Consider the following 21,952-nt stretch of genomic DNA (forward strand, 5'->3'; position numbering starts at 1 on the left):
ATGCTGGCATTGAGGTAAGGGGGCCAGTCCACTGAGGCAGCTGTAAGAGGCCAGCTGAGATCAGGGGCACTTCTACTGTGAGAACAGCCACGGGCCACTTTCAGGAATCTAACTGAGGGAAATAATTTTCACTTTTATGCTTTCTGATTACTAATCATTGGCGCTCTATTCCACAATGGCAATTCTAGAACTTGGAGCTCCTGAGTGCTCCAAGCTGCTCTCAAAACAACTGAGTGTAGCAGCAAGCGGTCCCTGCTGGGGGTCAGTAGTTGCTCCAAGCCTCAGTTAATAGGCTGTCACAGAGCTCACTCTTTGTCTTTCACCCCAACCACCGGCTTTCCAGAGCTGCTGATCTGGGGAACCTGAGGAGACATTTCCACTTCTGATCTGACCTCTGTGGGTACAAAAATGGGTAGGGTTATGTGTTTATGTATATGTGATTGTGTAGTAAGTCATGTGTGTATGTGTGAGTGTATGTGTGTGCATATGTGAACATGTATGAGTGTATGTTGTTGTTGTTGTGTACTGTTGAGTCAGAACTGACCCATAGCTGACCCTTCAGCAGGTTTTCAGAGGCAATTAATCGCATGGGAGGAGATTGCCCATTCTCTCCCATGGAGCGGCTGGTGGCCTCGAACTATGTGCCTTCAGCATTGCAGCACAGTTGAGACTAATCCTTCTTTAGTGTAAGTACTTAATGCATTAAGTAAATTCCCAATGAAGATAAAGCTATTAAAATGTGTATGCATTCTCAAGACATCAACATGAATGACTAATGTCTCCATATCTGACCTCCAGCCCACATCTTTCTCTCATCACCCAAATGACAACTGGTCAACTCTACATAGAAGACTCATGAACATTTTAAGGTCACCATATCTGTGGAATATTGAGGAGGTTAAAATGGCCCAAATCTCACCCTCTCATAAAGAGGAGAGTCTATTTTTCAATCCTGGGTGTGTCGTGTGATTTAAACTTTGGCCAACTGATCATGAACATATATCATGCAAACAGAGGAGTAAGAAGTGCTTGAACATTGAAGCTTGCATTCTCTTACTGAACTGGGGACTCTGACCACCACGGTAACGAGCACAAGCTAGCCAGCTGGTGGACAAGAAGCTACATGGAGCAAGATGAAGGTGCCTCAACAGAGCCAGAGGTTGACTGACCTCCAACATCTGGAAATCCATGAGTGCATCATGCATGAGTTCATCTGAGACTGAGACTGGCCTTGACCAGAAGAACTTCCCAGACAAGACCAGATCCAGATTTTCAACCCACTGACAGTGAGCTAACAAGTGGTTCTGATGTCAAATCAGTAAGTTTTACGGGGTTTGTACTCAGCAAAAACTGTTATGTTGTCTAAAACAAAATTCAGAACCTCCTCCCCTGTCTAAAACCCACCTAGTCTCCTATATAACTTATATTTCCTAATGACTCCCCATCTGGACACTAAGGTGTACCTGATCCAGGCCATAGTCTTCACAATTTCTTGCCATGTGTTAGAAAGCTGGACAATGACTAGGGATGATAGAGAATTGATGCCTTTGAGTTGTGGTGTTGGAGAAGAGTAGGGAGTATACCATGGATGCCAGGAGAAAACAGGTTTTTCCTGGAGAGGGTGAAATCAGGCTTCTCCTTGGAGGCAAGGATTCTGAAGCTTTGTCTGACATACTTTGGGCATGTTGCATGGAGGGACCAGTCCCTGGAGAGGGACATCATTCTTAGAAGGGTGGAGAGACAGCATAAGAGAGGAAGAACCAGGATGAGATGGGTAGATTCAGTGACTAGTGTAATGAGGGTATGTGTGGCAGTGACAATAAGGTTAGCACAGGTTAGAGCAGGATTCAGGACTATTGTACATAGGGTCACTACAAGTCACAAGAGACTCGACGGCACATAACAAACACTCCATCGATCTAGTTACCAATTCCAGAACCTGGGTATTATTTTAGATCATTCTTTCCTTCAACCTGTCCCTATGCTTTAGAGACATCTCTGGAATCAGCTGCCTCCTCAGTGTTCCTGCTCTCACTGTCTCAGCTTGGCCCTTACCCTCGCTAACCTGCATCACTCCGAGTCTCCCACTTGGATTGCAGCCTCCACACTTTCTTTGCTCAGTTCCTCTTTCACCTCTCACTTATCCATCTGAATCACGAATCCAACTCTATTATCACTGCTCTCTAGTGTCTGGTGATTCAAGTTCTGATGTTTCAGCCCAGCCTTCTTTAATTGGTCTCAGTCAACTTTGCAAGTCCCACCTACTCAATCAATTTCACCTCCTCAGATACCGACGTGGACATGAAATGTACCAGGTCCCGCATTACAGGGAAAGTAGTTCTAGAAGATGTAGAAGAATAATTAGGTATTATTGGCATGACAAGGGTCCAGAATAAGAGCTGCATAATAAAATGGTCAGGGGGTGGGGTGGAGTCTGTATAACAATGAAAGAACTTTTTTCCAAAGAAAAAAGTGAACTAGGAGAGAAGGGGGCCAGAGAGGAAAATGTGCAACAATGAATGAATGGGAATCTAAGTTCTTTATAAACTTACAATAAAATCTCAATTAAAAAAAAGAATACAGTGTAGGAACTTAGTATACATTCTCAAACAAAAGAGAGTGTTATCATTAAAACTGGAACTGTGGAATGGCTATTTAATTTCAGGAAAAGATATTTTGATCTGTTCAGAATTGGAGTTGCGGGAGAATTAGATTATGGAGAATGGGCTCTGAAAGGTTCTATTTAAAATAAAATAATAAGGGAGCTCTTGTGGCCTGGTGGCAAGAAGCTGCACTGCAATCTCGAAGATGTGCGGTTTGAATCTACTGGATGCTCCACTGGAGAAGGAGGGGAAATCTCCTCCTGTGCCAGTCTGATCTGACTCAATGGTACACAACAATAAAAACACAAAACAAAACCAACCAACCAAACAAAGAAAAACTAAAAGGACAAAAACATTGAAAAGAGAGTAGGAAGCCTTGCTATAATGGAATTATGGGTAGTTAAAGAATTTTTTTCTTTTGTTTGGTGTTTCATAATACATTATTTGTAGATAACTTCTGTGATTCTAGTCAGTGATGACAGAGAAAAAGAATTACTATATAAAGTTAAAACAATTTGTTAACTAATTGGGAAGAGAATGAAATTCTATATGAACTCCATACCCTCTAGAAATAACCTCTAGTAATAAATTCTAATGTGTCAAAGTATAAAGAATAAAGTGAGTGCAATGGATTAAAGTATTACCGTGTTGTTGTTGTTGTTAGGTGTCCTCAAGTCAACTATGACTTGATATTATTAAAAACAGATCTGACCATTGCCCCATCCTATGTCATCCTCATGTGTCAATCCGTCTTGTTCAGGGTGTGCTTCCCTTGTGCCCATCCCAGCATTTCCATAGGTGAAATGAAAAGAAAAAAAAAATGCACACCCATGTTTATTGCAGCTTTGTTCACAATAGCAAGGAGTTGGAAACAACCTAAGTGCCCACCAACAAACGAACGGATAGAGAAGCTGTGGTATATTCACACAATGGAATACTACACTGCATTGAAAAACAAGGAACTCATGCAATATTATTCAATATGGGTGACCCTGGAGAACATTATGCTGAGTGAAGTATCTCGGTCACAAAAGGACAAATACTGCATGGCGTCACTTTGTAAAACAGGACTGACTTTGGTGCTGGGGAGAGACTGAGAAAGATGGGTTCAATAATGTATACTGCATTGAAACAGATGATGGAGAAAACTGTTTAAAAGGGATATGTGATGAGGTATTTTTGTCATGACAGGAGTCTGGAGCGAAGGCTACATGGTGGAGTGGACCTGGGGGAGGGTTTGTAAAACAATGAAAGAATTTGTCTTTTACTTTTCCAAGAGGGTAGAGTACTAGGGGTTAGAAAAGTGCAACAATGAATGAATGGAAATTCAAAGTCTCTGTAAGTTGAAATGAATAACAAATTAAAATTTAAAAAGAGAAGAAAAGGAAAGAAAAAAAAAAGGAAGAAAATGGAACTCAGTATCTGATGCTGAGAAAAAATCCTCAATAAGTATAATGACTTCAGAAGAAAAAGACTGACTACGTAAACATTTCATGTTTTAGAATTAGAAGATCCATAATAAAGAAAATGAATAGAAAGCACACACAGTAAAAGGGAATGCTAACACATATGGCAGATAATTATTGGAGCTGGTTTTATTAAATGCCTTTGAGGCAGCTTTGACTCACAGTGATCTATGTACAATAGGAAAATCCCACAAGCAACCTCGTCTGATCTTGTACTACCTTCACACTCTCTGCTCGGCTAGAGTTCATGGACACAGCCATGCTGAGTACTACCTTCACACTCTCTGCTCGGCTATAGTTTGTGGATACAGTCACGTTGATCCATCTTGTAGAGAGTCTTCCTATTTTCTTTTATTTTCATTTTTTACTGATCCCCTACTTTTCCAAGCATGACTTCCTTTACTAGGGACCAGCCCCTCCTGATAACCTGCCCCTAGTATGTGATGCAAAGTCACATCAGCCTCCCTTGTAAGGAACACTCTGGCAGAACTTCTTTTGTCAGTCCACGGTATATTCCATGCTCTTCACCAACACCACAGTTCAAAGGCACCAACCCTTCACCGATCCTCCTTATTCACTGTCCACCTTTGACATGCATGCGAAACAACTGAAGGTACCATGGTTTGGGTCAGGTGTACCTTAGTCTTTAAAGTGACAAATCTTATTCTCATGCACTTGAATTTTTTTGTTTGGTGGCAAATGTTCCCTCTGCAATAAACTCATTGGTGAGTCAGAACCAACTCGTAGCTGACCATCCATCGGGTTTCCAAGAGGCTGTAAATAGCACAGGAGGAGATTGTCCATCTTTATCCCCAGGAGCAACTGGTGGATTTGAACTGCCAGAGAAGCATCGCCTTTCGCTTATCAGCCCAACTCTCTAACAACTGCGCCACCAGAGCTCCCTTCCTATGCACTGCGTTGTTTCATTTCTTCATTGCTGCTTCTTTGAATTGACTGTAGATCCAAGTAAAACAAAATCACTGACAATTTTAGTCTTTTCTCCATTCATCATGTTAGTTACTGGTCCAGTTGTGAGGATTTTTGTTTTCTTGATACTGAGATACAATCCATGCTGAAGGCTGCAGTCATTTTCTTCTTCAGTAAAAACATTTCAACTCCTCTTCACAGCCAGCAAGCAAGTTTATACTATCTGCATAGACAGGTTATTAATGAGTCTTACTCCAAACCTGATGCCACATTCTTCTTTATACAGTTCAACTTCCTGAATTCTTTTCTCAGAATACAGATTGTCTAAGGATGGAGAAAGGATACAGCCCCAACACACACTTTTCCTGATTGTAAACCACGCCGTCTCTGCCCTTGTTTTTTTTAATTACTATTTCTTGGTCCATATACAGGTTCTGTGTAAGCACAATGAAATGGTCTGGAATTTCCATTCTTTGCCAAGTTACCCATAATTGACTGTGATGCACTGTCTTTGTGCAGCCAATAAAATACAAGTAAACGCCTTTCTGGTATTCTCTGCCAAGAGTCACCTAATGTTAGTTACAATATCTCTTATTCCACAGTCTTTTGTGAATCTAGTTCGAATTTTTGGTAGTCAACGATGAAATAAGCTCTGACAGTTTTGAATGATCTTACTTGATTTTACTTGCATGTGATAGCAACATTATTGTTCGATAATTTGTTCAATAATTATTCAATAATCCATCATTCTACTGGATCATTTATTTTTTTATAATGGGTACAAAATACGAATCTCTTTCAGTCAGTTGGACTCGTCAATTTTCTTTGGCATCTCTAGGGCTGATTCTGTTTGCTGAAGTACCTCAGCTGGTACTCTTAATTCTTGGAGCTATCATTTTCACCAATGCCTTCAGTGAAACTTGAACTTCTTCCTTCAGTACCATTGGCATTTGATCATATGCTACCTCCAAAACCAGATGATCATGAACTTTTTGATACAGTAACTATGTATTATTTGCATTTGCCCCATGATTCCTACATATTCAATATTTTGCCCCTAGAATCTGTAAGTATTGCAAACAGAGATTTGATTATTGTCTTCACTTCTTTGGCATGAGAAATTCCAAGTAAATTCTCCCCTTTTTGAGTTCTTAACTCCAGGTATTTTCACATTTCACAATAATACTTTGCCTTGCCTTCTAGAGTTGCTTTTTGAAATCTTCTGTACAATTCTTTTACTTCACATTCCTTCCATCCAATCTAGTTTCTCGACATTCAAAGCAAGTTTCACAGTCTCTTCTGATAGCCATTTTTATTTTATCTCTCTGTCTTTTTAATTATTTTTTTGCTTCTTTGTGCATTCAAAGTCATCCCACAGTTGATCTGGTCTTTGGTCATTAATGTTCAATGCATTAAATACCTTCTTGAGAATGTCTCTAAATCTGGGTCAACTATACTCAAGCTCCTATTTTGGCTCTCATGGACTTGTTTTCATTGTCTTCCATTTCAGTTTGAACTTGCATAAGAGCAATTCATAGTTAGTAGCACTGTTGTTTCCTGACCTATTTGTCATGGTCTCCAATTTTCCTTAAGACGCTTGCTCCATACATTCCAGGCTACAATCAGTAACACATACTTTCAACTGTTCCTCCTCATTTTGAGTTGTGCCACAGCAGCAAATGAAGGTGTCCCATTGGGTGAGAGCTTGCCTCAACCCACATCATTAGATAGATTCTACTTTGAGGAGGCAGCTCTTCCCTAGGTTTTTGGTTTTGTTTTAATTCTGTAATAAGTCTACTTGTGACAATTTAAGTATAAACACATAAAAGTTTTTACATAAAAATACTCAGTACTTGAAAGTGGTTGATTTGGTAATTATTTCATTTACCATTTTTCCATTAAAATCTCTTTCTTTTTAATTGAAATGTTAATGGAAGTTTATAGAGACTTTGGATTTCCATCCATTCATTGTTGCACATTTTTCCCCCTGCCCACCCCTACCCCCAGTTGGTTTTTCCTTTGAAAAGTAAAAAACAAAAAAAACAAAAACAACTTTAATTATTATACAACTCCCCCGCCAGTCCACTCCACCATACAGCCCTCATTCTGGACTCTTGCCATGAAAAGAGTACCTAATCTTCCCCAGTTTTCTGAATTGTCTTCCACCTTGACAGCCTCATCTTCTAGTACTATATCAGATAATGTTCTGCTGCTATTCGTAGATTTGTCGGGTTTCCAAGGATCCATTACATCAGAAGTGGATGGTCAGGCCTTATTCTTACTCTTTTTTAGTGTAGAAGCTCTGTTGAAGTCTTTCCACCATGGAGAATCCTAGACTTTTAAATGCTGGTGACATTTCAAAACCCAGGATTTAAAATGCTAGTGGCCTAGCTTGCAGCATCAGAGCAGTGTGCAAATCACCACAGACTGGTGACAGTGTGGCAAACTGACAAAGGAGTAGGAGTTGACAAATAATACTGGTAAGGAGCTGTGTTGTCAGTCTGTAGGACTGCAGTCCGAATCCACCAGTAGCAATATGGGATAAAGATGGGCAATCTCCCCCTGTGTGATTTACTGCCTCTGAAAACCCACTAGAGGAACAGCTATGGATCAGTTCTGACTCAATGGTACATATCAACAATTTATAGAGATAGAAAGCATTCTTTTAAGTCAATAAGAAAGAGATCAAATTGGGAGCTATGTGTTGAAATAACTAGGAAAAACTTCCTTAACCCTTCTTTTTCCTTTAAACGTATTTTTCTATCTTTATTTCTTTTCTTTAAAAATGCATGTTAATCTCGCTCTTCTCTTTCATTGCTGTCCAATCAGAACTGACTCACTTACAGCCTATATTAATAGTCAATTTTTTTTTTAGCATTTATGTGCCCAGCACCGTTCAAAACACTTCACACACCTTGACTCTTGAATTCTCACCGGTCTATGAAATACCACGAGTGTTATCATTCCTATTTTAAAGATGAGGTAACACAAGCTCATACAGTCAGCGAGCAAAACTGGAGTCTGAACCCTCACCCTCTGGCTCCAGTCTTCCTTGCTGTGCCATAGGTATTTATGAAAAGAATTTACACATACAGATAAAGAGGAAAATGCACAATAGAGTCGGCAATGAAAGCGAATTCTCCCTTCTCTTCTGAGTCTTGTCTTCCCCCACTTTGTGTGAGCTGTCCATTGTTGCTTCCTCATCTCCCATTCACCATTCACCATTCACCCTATTGTACTTTGGCTTCTGTTTGTTCCTTCCACTGACAACTGCTCTAGCATCAAATACCATTGGCCTCTTGGTTGCTAATTCCAGAAAATACTTGAGGCCCTTATCTTCCTTAACCTCTGCATTTGGCATGTTGAGTCACACCTTCTTTGAAACTCATTTGAATTACTTGACACCAGAACTTTCTGGCATCTGATCCTAGTGTTTGCCTCTGTTCCACCAGTTTCTTTTTGCTCAGTCTTGACGTGCTGGTTATTTTTAGGGTTGTGTCCTGAGTGATGGCATTTATACTGTTTCTCAGATTCTTCTCCTGGACTCCAGGTTTGTAGTATCTACACACTGGGCATTTTCACCTTAATTTCCCAAAGTCATATTAACTGGGTGTGTCCCAAACCAAGGTGGTTATTCTTACTCACCTCTAGTGTACCTCTCTATGCATCTCCTCATTCTGAACCTGGTAATTCCATTTGCTTTCCTGGCCAATTCAGAACCCAAATATCTAAAATATCTAGCTAACATTCTCTAATACTTTGTTTTTGCCAATGCATCTAATCCAGGCCATGGTCTTTGCAATTACTTGCTATGTATCAGAGAGCTGGACAATGACTAAGGAAGAATGACAGAAGAATAATCAATGTCTTTGAATTGTGGTGCTAGAGGAGAGTCTTGTACATACCACAGACCACCAAGAAAACAAATAGGTCTGCCTTGGAGAGGGTGAAACCAAGTTTCTCCTTGGAAGCTAAGATTTTGAAGCCTTATATCATATACTTTGGACACATGGCCAGGAGGGATTGGTCCTTGGAGAAGGACATCATGCTCAGAAGGGTGGAGGGACAGAGCAGGAGAGGAAGACACGGGTGAGATAGATAGATATAGTAACTGGGGCAATGGAGGTTGGTGTGCCAGAAATAGTGAGACTGACTCAGGACAAGGCAGGGTTCAGAGCTGCTGTACATAGGATTGCTATGGGTCGCAGGTGAATCGCCAGCACATAAAAACAACAACATTAGTTGTCAAGCTCTGCTCCTTCTATACTATAATATACTATATTTCAAACGCATTCCTTTAGATGTATTTCCACAGTCATTGTCTAGGTTTCTTGTTGTTGTGTGCCCATGAGTCAGACTTGACCCATAGTTGACCCTCTAATGGGCTTTCAGAAGCAGTTAATCACACAAAAGGAGAATGTACATCCTTCTCCCGCAATAGAGCTGGTGGGTTCAAACTGCATGCCTTTGGGATAGCAGCACAAGCCTTCTTACCACTAGGCCACCAGAGCTCCCAACACACAAGGTTGTCTTAGCTTAGATCTTCATAATTCTTTTTTTCCAGAATTATTGTCCCTTGCTCTAATACAATGATTCTAGTTCTTTCAAAGTGTTCTCCCTGAACCTTTTACCACATGACTTAAACCTTTGCAACTGCTACAAGTTCTGTTGGGGTGTTTAGTGGGAAGGAGTTGCAATGCCAATCCAAAGACACACAAGTATAACCCACCACCTACTTTAAGGGAGAAAGAAGGGCAATCTCCCCCTGAGCGATTCACTGCTTCTGAAAATCCGCTGGAGGGCCAGCTATGAGTTAGTGCCAACTCGAGAGTTTGTGACAACATGTTTTGTTGGAGTGGCTGGGTGGTTCACTTGCTGACTGAAAGACTGGAGGTTCTACTCCACCCTGGAAGAGGCACCTTGGAAGAAAGGCCTGGTGATTGATTGGCTTCTGAAAAATCAGCCATTGAAAACCCTCTGGAGTCCAGTCCTCCTCTGATGTGGATGAGGTCACCAGGAGTCAGATTAGTGTGACGGCAATTGGTTTTTTTACACACTGTGTCTGGACTGGTCTTTTTTTCTTTTTAAATTTTTATTTTATTATTATTTTATGCGTGTGTACTGTCAAATCAGATCTGACTGGTACAGGAGAAGATTGCGCCTCCTTTCTCCAGCAGAGCATCTGGTGGATTCGAACCATGTATTTCAGGGATTGCAGTGCAGCTTCTTGCCACTAGGCCACCAGAGCTCCCTTGGAATGGTCTTTCTTGAGACTATTTGTCTTATGCTCGTCCTTCAAGAACCCATCATCCAGAGAATGCCTTCTCTCAGCCCTGTCTGAGATTCCAATCATCCATCCCCCTAATATTTACTGTGTATCCACTGTGCTCTAAGAACTCAGTCTGAGAACAAGATGGACAAGATCTCTATTCTTTAAAACAGGAGCTCTGTCATATTTATTTCTGAGTGTCCGGTGCCTTAAGAGAGCTCGGGTTGCTTAGCGGTAAAGAATTGTGCTGTAAGCAGGAAGGTGCATAGTTTGGATCCACTGGCGGCTCTGGTGGAGAAAGATGGGCAATCATTCTCTCCTGTGCAGTTACCTGCCTCTGAAAACCTGCTAGAAGGTCAGAAATAGCTTGGTTCCGACTCAACGGTACACAACAACAACAGAGCTTTTGGATATTTGATACTTGAGAGAAGGAAGTTTTGTAGCAAATGATTGATTACCTGAGTCAACTAAAACACCTGCACACACACACACACACACACACACACACACACACGGAAGGGAAATCTAGTTTGTTTGGACTTATTCTTAGTGACACCCTGTTGACCTCTTAGTAATCCTGGGTTTTCTGTTGTTCTAAACACTCATAAATCAGACCAAGAGCTGATGACTGACCCTGCCACTCTGGGGTGTTGAGTTGCTTCATCTTAAATTGGGTGTAGCAGAAAAACCCACCCATACCTTTGTTCACCTCCCACTGGTGAAGAGAGCATTTCCTTAACAGTACGGTGGGGTCTTTCTAAGCTCAGAGGGAAAAACCAGAGAGTGGCATTCCTTAGCTCTTTTGCTCCTGAAAGCTACTCACTTACTAACTTCCGTTTGCAGACACGGTGAGAGTTAGAGAGGAGGAAAGTCCAGCCCTTTAAGGCTCCCTGAGGGTTTTCTAGCTACAATCTCAGCAGGCTGGGAGTTTGGGTTTGGTTGTGTTGTTGCTATTTGGGGGCAAAGGTAGCAATCTACCTTCACACAGAACAAACTGGCTCTTGTGATGCTTCTCTCAGGCTGGAACAAAGCCCCTAAAACTACAAGCCACCCCCGCAAAGCCATATAAGTCACAGGTTTCCTCTGTGAAGCCACACTGCCACTCATTCCTGCTGTCTCCGCTTAAAGATCAGTTCCTCAGGAAAGCATTCCTTGGTCTCCTCAAAATACAGCCAAAGCTGTTACCACTGAGCCGATTCCAGTGCATTGAGTTGACCCCATGTGTTAGGAAACAGAAAAGAAGTGCATAGATGCTCCTTGACTCCAACCTTCATATAGGGGAGCCCCGTGGTTTAGTGGTAAAGAGTTGCCCCGTCAATCCAAAGCCACGTGATTCAAATCCACCAGCTGCTCCGCAGGATTGAAAGCTGCGCTATCGCCTCCCACGTGACTTACAGCCTCTGAAAACCCACCGGAGGGTCAGCTGTGAGTCAGTTCCAAATCCGTGGTGCGTGATAACAGCAACAACAATCTTCATGTGGGCAGCCAGCCAAGCTTTCTTCCACAGCACCTCAAGGTGGGTTCAACCTTCCAAACTTTTACATAAATAGCTGAGTGCAAGTACTTTGATGGCCTCCAACTCCCACACAAAAATAAAGATCAGACAACAAAAAGCAACTACCCTGCATTTCTCCCCATGGCCCTTGAGACCGTTTCACGAACAATTTATGTAAATGACTTTTTAGCAGTCCTCTCTGCTAAGCTCCATGGCTGTTGAATGAATTAATGGCAGGTGTGTGTGCAAGTCCCAACCTTACGTAACTCCGAAAGGAGCTACTGTCAGACACTGCGTTAAACCTTTCCTGCTATTATAACTTTGCTCTAACGTAGAAAGACACAGATTGCCTCTCTCCCAATTCTAATTCTCCTCTAGTTGTTTCATGATTCTAAAGCTGAGATTCCCAGTTGCCATTCCTTGGAATAATCACTGAGCTTTGGTTTAAAAAAAATGGAATCTCACAAAAATTCTGGTTTAGAAGATCTATGTCTGATGACACGCCAGGTTTAGAAAGCACTGCTCTGTGGGACAGGTTTTCAGTGAGAGAAAGATGGGCACGCTCCTTTCATGCAATTTACAGCCTCATAAACCCAGTAGAGGGTCAGCTCCAACTCTGTGGCTATGAGAAAGTAAGGGAGCGAGCAAAGGCTAAGAAGCCAACTTGGGACATAGTGTATACATAGATCACTTTCTGGTTTTTGTTTCGTTTTCACACACACACACACACACACACACACACACACACACACAGCCACTAAGAAGAAATGCAAAGGAAATTTTTCTCTTGGTAGATTAGCACAGGTTAAGTTGGACCATACACTGTAGTTGGTAAGAGTTTGGGGGCACAGTTTAGGTCAGTCTTGGAGAGGGTAAAAACAAGTTTCTCCTTGGAAGTAAGGATTTTGAAGGTCTGTTTCACATACGTTGGGCACGTGGCCAGGAGGGACAGGTCCCTGGAGAAGGACATCATGCTTGGAAGGGTGGAGGGACAGCACAGGAGAGGTAGACCCTGGATGAGATGGATTGACATGGTAACTGGGGCAATGGAATTAGGTGGGTCAGAGTCAGTGACACTAGCTCAGGCTGTGGCAGAGTTCAGAGCTATTGTACCTAAGGTCGCTACAGTCACGGGCAACTTGATGGCATTTACCAACAACAAGTGGGGCTGCAAATTGCTCACATCTCACTGGAAAGCAATCTGGCAAATACATATACTACTTGATACACCTTTAAAAGCAGCAGGATAAATACATATTATATCACTCCACTGTTTCTAGTAGCAAAAGCCTGGAAAAGACCTAATCCCATCAATAACTTATCCAGGTGATGGAATGATATTAGGTCTTTAAGAGGAGTGAGGCATCCAACCAGGAGAGAATAAAAAGATGAAGGGGACCTTCTAAGAATCAAATCCCTATAGACATCAAAAAAACTTCTCCAACAGGGAAAAAAGGAAACCGTAGACTAGGAAAAAAATATTTGGTAATGACATATCTGATAAAAAAACTCATATCTAAAATTCATAGAATACTTCAGCACCTCAACAAGAAAAAAAATAAACAACTCAGTAGCAAAATGGGCACAGGATATGAATAGACACTTCACCAAACAAGACATTCAGAGGGCAAACAAATAACATGAAATGTTCAAAGTCCCTAGTTTTCAGAAAGACCCAAATCAAAACAACTATATTATCTCATCCCAGTTATAAGAGCAAAATTCAACAGAGCAGCAAACAACAAACGCTGGCAAGACTGTGGAGAGACTAGAATCCTTATTCACTGCTGGTGTGAATGTAAAATGGTATAGCCACTATGGAAGGTGATATGGCGCTTCCTCAAAAAGCTGGATATTACATTTGACCCACCAACTCCGCTGTCACGCAAACAGATACATGCACACCCACGTTTATTTCTGCATTATTCATAATAGCAAGGCAACCTAAGTATCCATCAACAAATGAATGGATAGAAAAACTATGGTATATTCACACATTTGAATACTACACAGTACTGAAAAAACAGGGAACTCAAAATATTAGACAACATGGGTAACTGTAGACAGTGTGCTGAGTGAAATATCTCAGTCACAAAAGGACAAACACTGCACTACACCACTGTTACAAAGAGTGCTGACTTGGAGGTTGAAGGGAAATTAAGAAAAGAGGGGATAAATAACAAATGCTGCATTTGAACAGAGGAAGAAAATAACTCTTTAAAATGAATATACAATTAGGCTCTACTTGTATGACAACAGTCCAGAATAAGAGAGGCCTGGCAAAGTGGACTGGGGGAGGTAGGAAATTATGCAACGATGAATGAATATTTTTTTTTAAAAAAAAAGTAAACCGGGGGTAGGGAGGTAAATGTACCACAGTGAATGAATGAAAATCCTTTTCTATGAACTTTCGTTAAAATCACAATATTTAAAAAAGAGAAGTTTAAAAAAAAAGGAAGAATGAGGCAGATTTATAGACACGAGCCCACTCCCGAGCTATGGTGTATGTGAAAACCAGAGCCGGACAGTATTAAAAGGAGAAATATTTGTTCTTATATGTACACATGTAAAGAAGCCTTAAAAGTCTCTTTGAAGACACAGAAGCAACAGCGATGGTATTTGTGGAGAGCAAGAAGGAGGTTGGCAGCAGGGAGGGAGAGGAGAAATACTCGGCATTGCACACTCCCTTAGTCTAAGTTGGGTTTTTTACTGTGTAAACATATCGTCTGTAAGTAAGTCCTTAATATCATTCAGGCAAAGACAAAGTGGAAACTGGTATGTGTGAAAGGGAAAACTGTCACATAGGGTGGCCAAGGCCTGACGGTACATGTGCTTTTTATCTATCCTTGTACTTCCTTTGGGAGGGGCTGACTCAGGAGTTGGAAGCTGCAGGCCAGCTGTACTTCTGCTGACAGGTGTTCTCTGACAGGTGTTCTCAGAGAACACCGTACCTGTCAGAGAAGGTCAAAGACTTTGAGGGTGGGAGGACTTGTAGTAAATGACATGAAGTTGAGAGAAATATAATAGGCTAAATAGACTTTGACGGCCTAGTAACTCACCACTAGTAACGTAACATGCAAGCTGTACTTGTTTTCTAAGAGGACCATCACATTTCTAGCAGGACATTGGACTTTGATTTACCCCTGGCTATCAGGTTCCAGGCACCAATGTTGTGAAAATTCCAATACATCCTAGCTTTAGGCTTCATTTTAAAATTAGGTAATTTTTGCATAACCCAAGACGAACACATCAAAACAAATCAGTTGCTCTTGGCCAACTCACACCCACCCCATGTGTTTCAGGGTAAAACTGTGCTCCATGGGGTTCTCCCGATGGTTATGTTCTAATATATGCAAAATACACTGTGTCTGATACCCGATATCTAGCTTGGCTTGCCTAATGCTGGTAACTTTCTTTGGAACAAGAGAAGAAACTCTTTAAATCAGTTCCCAAAATGACATCTTGTCCATAAACCCCATACAAACGGACAGTTCTTAGTGTGACTATTGGAATTGTCATTTTGGTGGTCGTTGGGAAATACAGGGCCACACTCTCGTTTTAAACCAATACCCTTTTAAATGAGCTGCGTCTGGTTGATGAGCCATGGGGGGGGGGGGGGGGGGGGGGTGGAAGCTGTGCTCCTCACCCGGCCTGCAGATCTGAATCCTCTCTTACCAGGCGCATTCCTATGGAGGTGGCCATTGCCGTCTCAATCTCCGTCCCCACGTCCTCGATGAAGGGGTGTTCTTCCTGCTGATGGACGATCACCTTAGCTCCCGTGGAAGACACTAGGAAGGGGTTGTATTCCTCTTCATTTATATACAAGATGACTTGCAGACCTGGAGGAACAAGGCAGGTTGATGATGTCACAGGTGGCAGACCCACTCCCATGGACTAGTTTTGCTCTCTCCCTTGCTTTCCTTGGGAGCCTCAAACCCAGAATCGAGGCACTTGCAATAAGTGAGAGGTAGACAGGGGCTAGAAGGGAAGCTATGAGAGGGTAATAGCTGTGTTTGACTTGCTCACTGCTCTTACCCTGGAGCTTAGCACAAACGGGCTCAAAGCCGGTATCACTGGCACAGGTGTTGTTAAGCTGGCCTGCTGGAGACCTGCACTGCCATGCGTTCCTTTGAGTTGGGAAGTTCTGATGAGAATCCTAAGGGAAGCTGTGGCACTGTGGTTGCCTATTCTCTCAGGAAGAGTTCACAGAGAGGAAACAGCGCTAATAGCATCTGGCTTAATTTCTCTCCCAACTCCCATGTTGGTCTATGTTGCACTCAAAGCCAGAAAGATCTTTTAAAAATGGAATCTCGATCAGGCCATTCCCATGTTTGAAACCTTTCAATAGTATCCCATTAGACCCACAGAGAAATCCAAGAGCCTGCGTACTGCTGTCAGACTCTAGTGCCCTCCTCTCGCACCTCCTCTCCTCCCACCCTTTCTCGCCTTCAATAAGCTCCAAACATGCTATTTTTCTTTCTGTTTTCAGCATATATCGAATTCATTTATTTGACATGGCCTTTCCCTTGCCAGTGCCTGGAATGCTTTTCCACTGGGAATTAAGCAGGGCTTGAAACTAATTTGAGACTTTTCAAAGTGAAGCCAGGACAGAATTGGGGCGGGGGGGGGGGGAATTTCAGGTTGAAGCCCTGGAAAGGGAGGCAAAAGAGGTGGAGTGAGCCTTATCAGAGGACCAATTCAGGAAATTAGATTATGACAAGGACTGTAAGGGGCAGCATGCGTAGGTGGTAAGGTCTGTGGCCATCTTTAAGCAGGGCATCATTGTTTCCCACTCTGTTGGTTATGAGATTTGGATGCAATGTAACATGTATTCTGTACTTGTTTTCTAAGGGGACCATCACATTTCTAGCAGGACATTGGTCTTTAGTTTACTCTTGGTTATCAGGTTCCAAGCACCAATGTTGTGAAAATTCCAATCCATCCTAGTTTTAGGTTTTATCAGCCTTGACTGAGCTGTGAAGAGCCAGTCCAAAGTTCTCATCTTACCAAAGCTGGCTCTTTCTCATCCTTCAATAGTCCTCCTCGAGAACTTCCTTCATAGTCCTTCATCCTCATCCACTCTCTCTTCTGTCTCTTTTTTATTAATATTAAAATATACCTATTTAAAATGTTGTTTTTGTTGTTGTTGTGTGCCATAGAGTCAGAATCGACCCATAGCTGACCCTCTGGCAGGTTTTCAGAGGCAGCCAATCACACAGGAGGTGATTGTTCAATCCTTTTCCCACGGAACAGTTAGTGGCCTCGAACTGTGTGCCTTCGGGATTGCTGCATAGCTTCTTACCACTAGGCTACCAGAGCTCCCAATTAAAATAGATACTTTTAAATAACAGAATATACCTATGAAGATAGGTATAAAATTCTCATTTTCTCCGTTTTCAGACATGTCATCACTGTCATTCACTCAGGTGCACAGTCATCATCACTTTCTATTCCCAAAGCAGCTCTATCATCCAAAATAGAAACTCAGCACCCGTTCACTCTCTTCTCTTTCATGGCTGTATTTCCATCATGGCCCTCACGGGGATGTGAAGCTAGATGGTATCTAGGCATTTGTTTACCCACTTGCTACCTGATTCTCTCCTCTGTCTAAGTCATCTCAAGGCAAGGACAATGTCTGCTTCCTCGCTGCCGTGTCCTCAAGACGTGGAAGAGGGCTGGGCATTCTGCAGACACTCCGTAAAGGTCTGGTCAGTGGATAAGTATGAATGAACAGGGTTTATACGGCGGGAAAGGACTGAGAATTATTCTGACCTCTTTATTTAGAAAGAAGGGAACTGGAGCCCAGAGGGTAGATGATTTGTGGGCGGCCACACGGCCCAAACAAAACAGAGTCAAGACTCTCTAACTCACCCTTCCAGTTCCCTCCCAGTCTGCCTCACTGAGGCAGGTGCTCTGAATTATGACTTCTTGCAGGGTTGATAAGATCCAGAGTACACAGTAACAAAGGCTAAAATTGCAAATGTGGTTTTCCTGCATGATATGACCTTGCTTTTCGGGGGTGGGGAGCGCAGGGGGAGGGTATATGTGTGTATCAGGTTCCACGGCACAAGACCTTTCAAGAATTCCTTTCCTGGGCAAGCCAGGCCAATCTGTTGCGTTGCTCTTCCTTCCCACAAAAGCACTAGTGGCAGAACAGTAATAATAGCGGTGTCAGAAGGAGTGAAGGTACTAGCAGCAGCAGCGGTGAAGCTAATAATGGGAGCTAATCATAGTAGCAACAGTTAGTACTCAGTTGTGTTCCATTGTGTGCCAGTTCTCATTCAATGTGCTTTAAATTGTAGTCCCCTCAATAGCCTTGTATACTAGAGTCAGTGCTTTGCATATTTAAATTCCCTTGTATATCATTACAGGTCACCTTGGAGTCGATTCTGACTCATGTCCCTTCATGTATATCAAAACAGAATTGGATTCAATAGAACTGTTTTCAATGGCTGCTGATGATGATGATGATTATTATTATTATTATTTTGCCGGTAGATTCCCCAGCTTTTCTTCTGAAGCATCTAAAAGGACATAAAATCCAACCTTTCAGTTAGTAACAAAGCCTGTTAGCTAACAATTTGCATAACGCAAGGAGCCCACCAATATTGCTGAGATGGCACAGATCCATGTCGGATTCCAGATCAGGTGCCGTAACCTCCTCAAGGTCACTCACACAGTGAGCGCATGGCAGAGTTCAAGTCTGAACTCAGCATTTGCCTCCAGACTGTGTCATTGGGATACAGGTAAGCCTGCCTGTCTCCATTCCCAGTCAGCGTTTTTTGCTATGTGCCGTTGGGACAAGATCAACTCCTAGTTGACCCCAAAGCAGGTTTCAGAGGCTGCAAATCACACAGGAGGACATTGTCCCTCTTTATCCCGAGGAGCAGCTGGTGGATTTGAACCTTATACTTTTGAGATGCCAGTGAGCTCCTTACCCACTACACCACCAGAGTTCCTTCCTGTTCAGTATCTGGCTTTAAGTCCATTTGGGAGCCACTTGCCCAACACGACTGACAAGGCTGAGAACTTATCCAGAATGATTTCCCAGGAGGAGGAACTCAGCAACATTCCTGCTGCCCTTTTGAAGCTAAAGAAGAGAACTCAACAAAAGGGAAACAGTTACAGATAAGGAAGGAAGAACGACCCAGGACATTGAGAGAAATACTACACTAGGAAAAGTTGCTTTTCTGGTTCTGGGCGACTAGCAAGATCCTGCATTTCTAAAAGGTTCAAGTCTCTCAATTATCATACTGCTAACTAACTTTTAGAGACTGAGAGACCCTTCAGAGACTCCTCAGTGCAGATTGCCTTACCATATTCACTGCCCCCCATGGAGGTGCTGAGGACTGTGTCACTGGCCCGCCCGTTGAATGTGTAGCAATTCCCATACATCGGATGGTGGAAAAGTGTGAAGTTCCTGTGGGGGAAGAACAAAAGTCAGAAAGGGCCTTGCTGAGACCCCCCCACTTCTGAGCTGACGTCTGAATGGTCCTTGCTAAGGGCACCAGCTCTCTCCTATCGACTAGTGGTGTCAACCACAGCCAGCATACCTGTCACATGATGTACTTTCCCTATCAGCTCCCCACCACCCCACCGCCCACCGATGAAGTGACAAGCCAGCAAGGCCCCTCATCGAGGCCGATGCACACTGATGTGAAATTAGACTCTGTTCTGCTTCATTCTCTCATCGCCATTCCCATACTGACTTTCGGTCCTTGACCATGCACCTCATTGCATATCTGTCAACTCATGGCCTTCTCAGCCAAACCTGATATTTTCCCATTAGAACCCCCCAGACCTGGAAAACGCTCACTAAAGACAACATCACACCATCTGTGCCTTACACCGACCTGAGAACCTAGTTCTCAGGGAGAATTCAATCCTTCCGATACATCTGTTAACACATGGAAAGACTCTGGTGACTACGTGGTAAGAACTTGTGCTGCCAATCCAAAGATGGGCGGTTTGAATTCGCTAGCTGCTCTGAGGGAGAAAGATGAGAAATCTCCTCCTGTGTGATACCCTGCCTCTGAAAACCTGCTGGAGATTCAGCCATGGGTTGGTTCCAACTTGACAGTACAAAACAATAATAACACTAAAAAGTAAGTCAGTTCTGCAGACAATGTGACAGCCATCACTCATCTGAGTATTGTTACCAAGACAGACATGTCTGCATGCTCACACATCTGTGCGTAGGCTTCCTCTCTCCCCTGTCTCCATTCCTCCCTTCCTCTGCTATCCTCCCTCTCACGCTTCTCCTCTTCTTTCCTTTCCCCGCTCCATCCTTCCCTCCTTTTCCCCTTTCTTCATTTCTCTGAACTAGGCTGGTAGATCTCAAAGCTGGTATACATTATCGTAATATGTAAGCTAATATGCACACAGCTAGGCTATGCTTGTATTCATAATGCATTTAAGGATATTTTGACAATAGCCCATCTACCTTCCTCACTGACTGTGACATTTACTCCTGTGTAAGCTGTTTCCCAAAGCACAGGGTTAACGAGAAGAACCCCTGTGGCCTTCAGACCCATAGAAGAGCTGTGTGTGTGCACAAGGGGACCAGACCCTCAGACTGTGAAGGCACACAGGACTCTCCTTCTCCTGACCTGGCATCACAGGACACTCCGTCGAAGAAACAGGTCACCAGCAGCTCCTCAGCCGAGTAGCTCATGTTGATCTTCTTCTCCAGAGGCACCTGCGCCATGATGTTCATGTAATGCAGCTTGTACCACTCCTGGATGGCATTGACCCCCGAGCTGAAGGTGTAGGTGGCACAGTCGGACGTGTCATTGGAACACTGTAAATGAGAAGGGACACCAGGGTGACGCCATCAGCCCTACCAGTGATCCTGTGATGAGCTGCAACTTTGAGTAACTGAGGCTCAAGCAAGTGGAGAGATGACTGAGGAAAGAATGGGGGGGTCTCCTCTCGCTTCTGGGGACTGTGACACACCATCCTCATGACTCCCAACTACGCCCTCCAGGAAAGACGTGAAACCAGCTTCTTCAAGGACCCCAGACAGCCAGCATTTGGTTGATTACTTCCACTGAGCTCCTAAACAAACCTCCCCATTTCCTACCGGGCCAGCGATTAAGAAATCCAGAGTCCAGAATGAAGGTTGCATAGTGGCGTGTACTTGGGGGGGGGGGGAGGGCAGGGGGGCTGTGCAGGGATTGTATACTAATGAAAGAATTTTTCTTTTACTTTTCAAAGAGAAGAGTGAACTGGGTGGGGGGAGGGAGAAAAATGCAACAATGATTGAATGGAAAGCCAAAATCTCTGTAAACGTTCATTAAAATGAAAAAAAAGAAAAGAAAAGAAATCCAGATGCTAGCTCAGACTCTTGATTTTTAGTAAGGATTGCTTCGCGGATGCCCCTCCAATGAAAACCAATAAGAAGTAAACTGTTAAGGCAAACAGTGCATTTGGTGTCCCTGTTACTATCTACTTCCTTCCTGCGTCTACAGCCCAGTTATGCACTGGAAGAGTTTTCTCTTTCCAACTTTGGATACAAACAGGGAGCTTGTCCATCAAGATGTCTCACTCTCTCCCTCAGCCAAGGGGTGACCAGGTGACTCAGCCAGGCAACTCCGGTGGCCCCAGGATGGAATTTGTCTTCAAGCACAAAGGAAAAGGCTGAAAATAATGGAGGCTTGTTTAACTCAGCAGCACTCTCTGAATGGCCTCTCCATCTTTTCCAGTGACTGGAATCAGTCCTTGATTTTGGTTCCCTGAGGGGCTTTCCTGTGCTGCTATTAGCATTCTAAGAAACTCATTTCCATTGAGTGTTGTCTATTTGAGATGCTGGAGGCTAAATAATGGGAGCGAAACCCATTTCCATTCAGTCAGCAGCTCTGGCAGGCTAATGCTGACAAAGAAGGCTCGGGGGACCTGCTCTCACCAGCTGACTTAAACCCCAAGACAGTGACCCTGGAGGACATTGTGCTGAACGAAATATCTCAGCCACAGAAGGACAAATAATGCATAAAGCCACTGTTATAAAAAAGGACTGACATTGGGGGTGGGGGGGAACTAAGAAAGGAGGGGATGAATAATGAACACTGCATTGAAACAGATGAGGGAAAGAACAGTCTAAAAGAAATATGTTGTTGTTGTTGTTGTTATGTGCCGTCGAGTCGCCTGCGACTCATAGCGACCCTATGTACAACAGCCCTAAACTCCGCTCTGT

At 43.1% G+C, this 21,952-nt stretch overlaps 1 protein-coding gene across 1 annotated transcript in view; it reads right to left on the reverse strand.

Moving 5' to 3' along the window:
- The window catches only part of LOC102853490 (amiloride-sensitive sodium channel subunit gamma-like), a 39,398-nt gene that overhangs the window by 10,892 nt on the left and 6,554 nt on the right, over positions 1-21,952 (reverse strand). Inside the window, exons 3-5 of the mRNA XM_006892691.1 lie at positions 20,370-20,560; positions 19,077-19,180; positions 15,436-15,599 (exon numbers count right to left, since the gene is read on the reverse strand). Coding sequence (XP_006892753.1) covers positions 15,436-15,599; positions 19,077-19,180; positions 20,370-20,560 — 459 coding nt within the window. The remainder of the gene's footprint in view (positions 1-15,435; positions 15,600-19,076; positions 19,181-20,369; positions 20,561-21,952) is intronic.

This window comes from Elephantulus edwardii, unplaced genomic scaffold (genome assembly GCF_000299155.1).
Source record: "Elephantulus edwardii isolate Elephantulus edwardi_28Jun2011 unplaced genomic scaffold, EleEdw1.0 scaffold00117, whole genome shotgun sequence".
Classification (NCBI taxonomy): Eukaryota; Metazoa; Chordata; class Mammalia; order Macroscelidea; family Macroscelididae; genus Elephantulus; species Elephantulus edwardii.